We start from the raw sequence: 5,404 nt of genomic DNA, 5'->3' as shown, positions 1-5,404 counted from the left end.
GGCCAGCGCAAGGAGGCAGGCGCACCCACGCGCACCCGACCAGTCCCCTGGAGAAAAGGAGGCGGACCCCCTAACGGCTCCAGAGACCCCAAAGGTTCCCCGGTGCGGCAGGCTGGCCCGGCACACCCCCGTCTGTTTGTCTTCAGCGTCGCGGAGGTGAAAACCGCGTTCCTGTCCCCTGCAGGGTTTCATTCACTTCTCCTGTGTCACACCCATCCCCCAAGGAGTCAGGTGTGCCCCCAGCCCAGAGTGAAGGGGGGCGCGTGGCGAGAAGGGGCCACAGACATGAGAAAGGAAGGCGTCCCGGGCACCAGGTTCAGCCCTTGACCTCGACCAAGTCCTGGCCAGCTGCCTTCCAGGTTCCGTCTGGACTTCGGCCTCCTCCTCAGTCTCCCACGCCAGGGGCAACGTGGGAGATGCGGGCCAGCGGCTTCCTGAGCTGTCTCAGTGCGGAGTCGCCTTCCCCAGAGGGAACAGGCTCCAGGTCTGCACGGGAGCTGGGGAGCTGGGGGTCGGGTGTCTCGCAGCAGCTGCATCACCCAGGGACCCCCGGCATGGAGTCAGCCTTGCGCGGAGACAGCCTGCGGGGGAGCTTAGACTAGCCACGAAAATGGCAGTTGAAAGGAATACAAGACCAGGAGAACAGACACAGTGTGAAGAAGCCGAGGGAACAGCAGCCTAATCGGAGCTTGTAAAAGAGGCTGGAGGCCCTGCCTGGGGGCGCAGCGGGCTGGAGCTCAGCACCAAGAAGCTAAAGCCACTTCTGCACGAGTTCGATCCCCGCCTGCCCCGGAGGCGACCCACAGGGCGCCGCAGACCTCTCCTGAGCCGCCCGCTGCTCCCCTCAGCAGTGGGCTTTGTCTGAGGGCTGCAGGTGTCGTTGGGGAGATCCTAGGAGTAGGGTAACTCCATGTATAGGATAGTTCCGAGGTAGCTCCATGCTCCGTGTTCCGGTCACCTGGCTTTCCACAGTGGCTGGACCGCTTCGCATGCCCGCCCGTAGGGTAAGAGGGTTCTGTTTTCTTCACATCCTCGCTGGCATTTGTCGTCATCCTTAGTGGTGTGAGGCGGTATCTCATTGTGGTTTTGTTTTGCATTTCCCCGATCATCAGCGATGGGGAGCATTTCTGCACATTCCTGTCGGCCATGGACACTTCCTCTTTGAAGAGGCTCTGGAGTGGACCCGGGAGGGTTCTTGGGAGGGAGTGTCCACTCCTGGCAGGTGCCGTCCAGCTTCCCATTTATCGAAGAGACTGTCCTTGAAAATGGCCTTTTCTCTCCAAAGCCTTCTCCTTAGTACCCGGGGTCCTTCTTCCTCTAGAAAGACCTAGAGACGCCAGATGTGACCTCCTCCCCCCCGCCATCAGGGGCCCAGACAGGCAGAGCTCTGGCCTCCCCTGCTGCTAGCAAGCCTCTTCCCTGGATAAAGACTTTGCCCACCACTTGCAAGACACTTTTTCTCTGTGTCCAGAAAATCTGAAAACCGTGCGTCTGTGGTGAGCCCGTTGCTATGCAAATCAAATCGCTCAAACACATCACCAACATCCTCCCTGTGGAGGAGGGGGGGCACAGGGGATCAGAGGCACACGGGGAGCCCATGTGGGACAGAAGAGCCGCAGGAAGAGGCTGGCTGAGGCGACGGAAGAAAGGAGGGTGGCCGCACTCCAGCGGCCTTTCAGCCAGAGGCTGAGAAGTGAGGCTTGGGAGACTCCCGGGGGTGGCCAGCAGAGTCCAGATGAGCCCTCGGCTGCCCAGACCCGGCATGCCTCGGCTCAGCGTTCTGCACGCTCTATACGAACATGCAGACATCGCCTGTGGGACTCCGGGGTGCTGTTCTTTGACCTTTGCCTTTGATCACCACCTAGGGTGGGCCCAAGGGTCCCCTCGTCGTGCAAAATACACTTAAGGTGGCAAAAAGCACAGCTCCTCAATAAAGCCCCGATTCCCCTCATTCCATGGCCAGAGGTGCAGGGGCGGTGAGAGGATTCGCCAGAGACACAGTGGGGAGCAGAATAGGCAGACTGATGAAGTCCACTGCTGAGGGGAGCAGCGGGCGGGTCAGGAGGGGTCTGCCGCGCCCTGTGGGTCACCTCCGGGGCGGGGATCGAACTCGGGCTGCAGTGGCTTTAGCTTCTTAGTGCTGTGGTTTAACCTGCTGTGCCACCAGGGAGGGCCCCTGCTAACTTCAGGTTTTACCTCATTTTTTTCAGGTGCCACTTTAAGTCTAAAATGTCTTTCAGGGGCCTCCCTGGTGGCAGAAAGGGTTAAGTCTCAGTGCTATCAAGATATCTGCAGCCACTGCAGCACGAGTTCGATCCCCGGCCAGGGAGCGACCCACAGGGCACAGCAGACCCCTCCTGTCTCCCCGCTGCTCCCCTCAGCAGTGGACTTCATTCATCTGCCTGTTCTGTTCCCCGTTCTGTCTCGGGGGAGTCCTCTCACCTCCCTGCACCTCTGGGCTGCACCCCAGTTCTTGTATGAATAAATAAAGATCTTAGAAAATAATAAAATTTAGGGACCTCACTAGTGGTGCAGCGGGTTAAAGCCCAGCACTAAGAAGCAAAAGCCGCTTCAGCACGAGTTCGATCCCCGGCCCCGGAGGGGACCCCCAGGGTGCAACAGACCCCTCCTGTCTCCCCGCTGCTCCCCTCAGCAGTGGACTTCATCGATCCGCCTGTTCTGCTCCCCTCTCTGTCTCTGGTGCGTCCTCTCACCGCCCCTGCCTCTCTGGCTGGTACCCCGGTTCTGTATGCATCAATAAATAAATCTTCAAAAAATATTTAAAAAATCAAATGAAATGTTTTTCAAGCTCCAAACTACTGATTAGTTTTCTGATCAACGGATCACACCCTTTCCGTTTCAGCTTACACATGCAAATACACAGTCAAACAACACAGCCCTAAGTTTATTTACCAATCAACTTAGTTGTCATGTTGGAAAACACTTCAATCCACCTCGTTCGTTTGCATAAACCAAGCTAAAGGAGGGAAATTTTTCTTCTAAAGATTTATGTATTTATGCATACAAGAACTGGGGTGCAGGCCAGAGACTTAAATACTTTCGGCTTCAGCTTATACGTGCAAATAGACACAGTCAAACAACACAGCCTTAAGTTTATTTACCTGGGAAATGGATATTCGTTTTAGAGGTCAAAGGACTTCACTGATGTGCAAGTCCTGAGTCGGAACCCGTCAGGGAAATGCTTACTGTTGCCAACTTGGCTTCCGGCCCTGTGGACACACCAACCCTCTGGCAGCCCAGGAGTGTGCATTCCCGATAAACACTCCAGTGATGCCAACACAGCAGACCCTGTTCCAGCGGACACCCCACTCTCGTGGCGGGGGGGAGGGCTTTTCTCCAGGGGTCTGGTCATGCAGTCTGTGCTGATGCTCAGCCCGCCGGCCAGGCCCGCGGGGACATGGCTTTGGAATGAAAAGTGTGTCCCTGCATGGAGGCAGCTCCTTAAAGTCCTCTTATTACTGGCCCTAAGTTCCTGCCCCAAGCCCACCAGGGCCCCGCACCCCCACAAACAAGCCTTCATCACCCGAGGCCACGGCTTGAGCCGAGGCCCTCCCCGCCTCCACAGCAGCCTGCCAGGCCCGAGCCCTCACAGACCGACCGGGCCGTCAACACCTTCACGCAGGTCACCCGTGCGGTGCTGACTGAGGCCCGCCTTAAGGGGCTCATCGCGTCTTGCAGAGAAAGGACTCAGGTGAGTGAAGAAACTTGCAAAGAGCATGTGAGGATCTACAACTGTGTGCTTCCAAGAAGCAGCAGCTGGCAGCGTGTGCGCAGAAGCACTAGGTATTAGTGAGAGATTCTGACGGAGGACGATGCAAGTTGTGTGTGAAAGACCGAAGGACACGCTTACGCCGACAATTTAGAAGCTGAAAACCCGGCCCTCCCTGGGGGCACAGCGGGTTGAAGAGCAGCACTGGGGAGCGATCTGAAGCCACTGCAGCCCCGTCTGATTCCCCGCCCGGGGAAGTGACTCGCTGAAACGGCAGGGCCCTCCTGTCTCCCCACTGCTCCCCTCGGCAGTATATTTCACTCCATCTGCCTGTTCTGCTCCCCGCTTTATCTCTGGTGAGTCTTCTCAGACCCCCATCTCTGGCCTGTACCCCAGTGACCTCCCTGGCAGGGGATCGAACTTGTGCTGTAGTGGCTTCAGAGAGCTTCATACTGCAGTGCTTTAACCCACTGCACCGCCAATGCAATAAAATAAAACAGGCCCTCCCTGGTGGCACCAGAGTTTAGGACTCAGCTCTGCAAGCTGGCCATGGCCGCCTCAGTGCGAGTTCGATCCCCAGCTGCCCCGGAGGTGACCCACAGGGCACAGCAGACCCCTCCTGACCCGCCCCCTGCTCCCCTCAGCAGTGGACTTCATCCGGCAGCCTGTTCTGCTCCCCGCTCTGTCTCTGGTCAATCTTCTCACTGCCTCTGGCCTGTACCCCAGTTCTGTATACGTAAATAATTCTGTAAAAAAAAATTTAAAGTAAAATAAAGCCTGAAAACTCCAGGTGTGCGAATGGGGTCGAACTTGGCTCCTTCCTAGCATGTCACGGGGTCGGGCTCCCCAAGGACTCTGAAGCCGGGACCCGAATAAAAGGCGCAAGGTGGAGGGTTCGCACAGCCCCCGCCCACCCCACCCCGCCCCCACTCCACACGCAGCCCGCGCCTACTGCACACACCCGCTGCCTGTGATGATCCAAACAGCCGCACAACGCACGCACCTGTTACCAGCAGACACGCTGTTGGGGCTCTCGCCGGCCCTGATGATGGGGTCACTGCGAAGACCTCACGAGACTTCTCCAAGGCAGAGCCTCCAGAGCCTCCCGTCCAACAGCTCAAACCCCGGCCCTGTCAGCGCCGTCCCCCACACCACAGCCACCCCTAGTCACCTGCCAGCCCTCAGGGCCCACGTGTTACGGTGCCTCTTGTCTGGGGACTCGTGCAGGGACGGCTGGGCAGGCCCGCGAGCGGGCCTGATTGCATTCGAGACGCGACACAACTCTTCCAACTGGGGATCACCCCTACCGAGTCCAGCATCGGGGGGACCCCTCGGTGCAGCTGCGCAGATGCAGGCTCTTCTGCTCCCTCTGAAGCCCCCAGGCCCCTCCTCCTAGAACCAGGCACCTACCTGGTGGCCTCCTGCTGAAGCCAGGACACGTTTGGGACGTAGAACATGACGCCGAAGAAAAGCAGAGGCTCGTTAGCGAATTTGTCCAGATGTTTCTTCAGCGGCTTCTCCAGCTCCACCCACCGCGCCTGCTGGCTCTTGCTGAGAAACCACAGGCCGAAGTAGTGTGTCTACCAGAGAGGGCACACGGCGTTAGCTGCTGACCAGGACCAGCCCGCGCCGGACACGGACCGCCGGCCCACGCGAGGCCTGTCCATGCCCACC

At 58.3% G+C, this 5,404-nt stretch overlaps 1 protein-coding gene across 1 annotated transcript in view; it reads right to left on the bottom strand.

Annotated features, from left to right (window-relative positions):
- PTPN14 (protein tyrosine phosphatase, non-receptor type 14) overlaps nt 1–5,404 on the bottom strand; it is a 71,808-nt gene that overhangs the window by 57,469 nt on the left and 8,935 nt on the right. The window contains 1 exon segment of the mRNA XM_012734198.1: nt 5,141–5,310. Within this exon segment, the coding sequence (XP_012589652.1) occupies nt 5,141–5,310 (170 nt within the window).

The sequence above is a fragment of the Condylura cristata genome, unplaced genomic scaffold (assembly GCF_000260355.1).
Source record: "Condylura cristata isolate star-nosed mole 26May11 unplaced genomic scaffold, ConCri1.0 scaffold00050, whole genome shotgun sequence".
NCBI lineage: Eukaryota > Metazoa > Chordata > Mammalia > Eulipotyphla > Talpidae > Condylura > Condylura cristata.
This window is presented reverse-complemented; position numbering and strand designations above follow the sequence as displayed.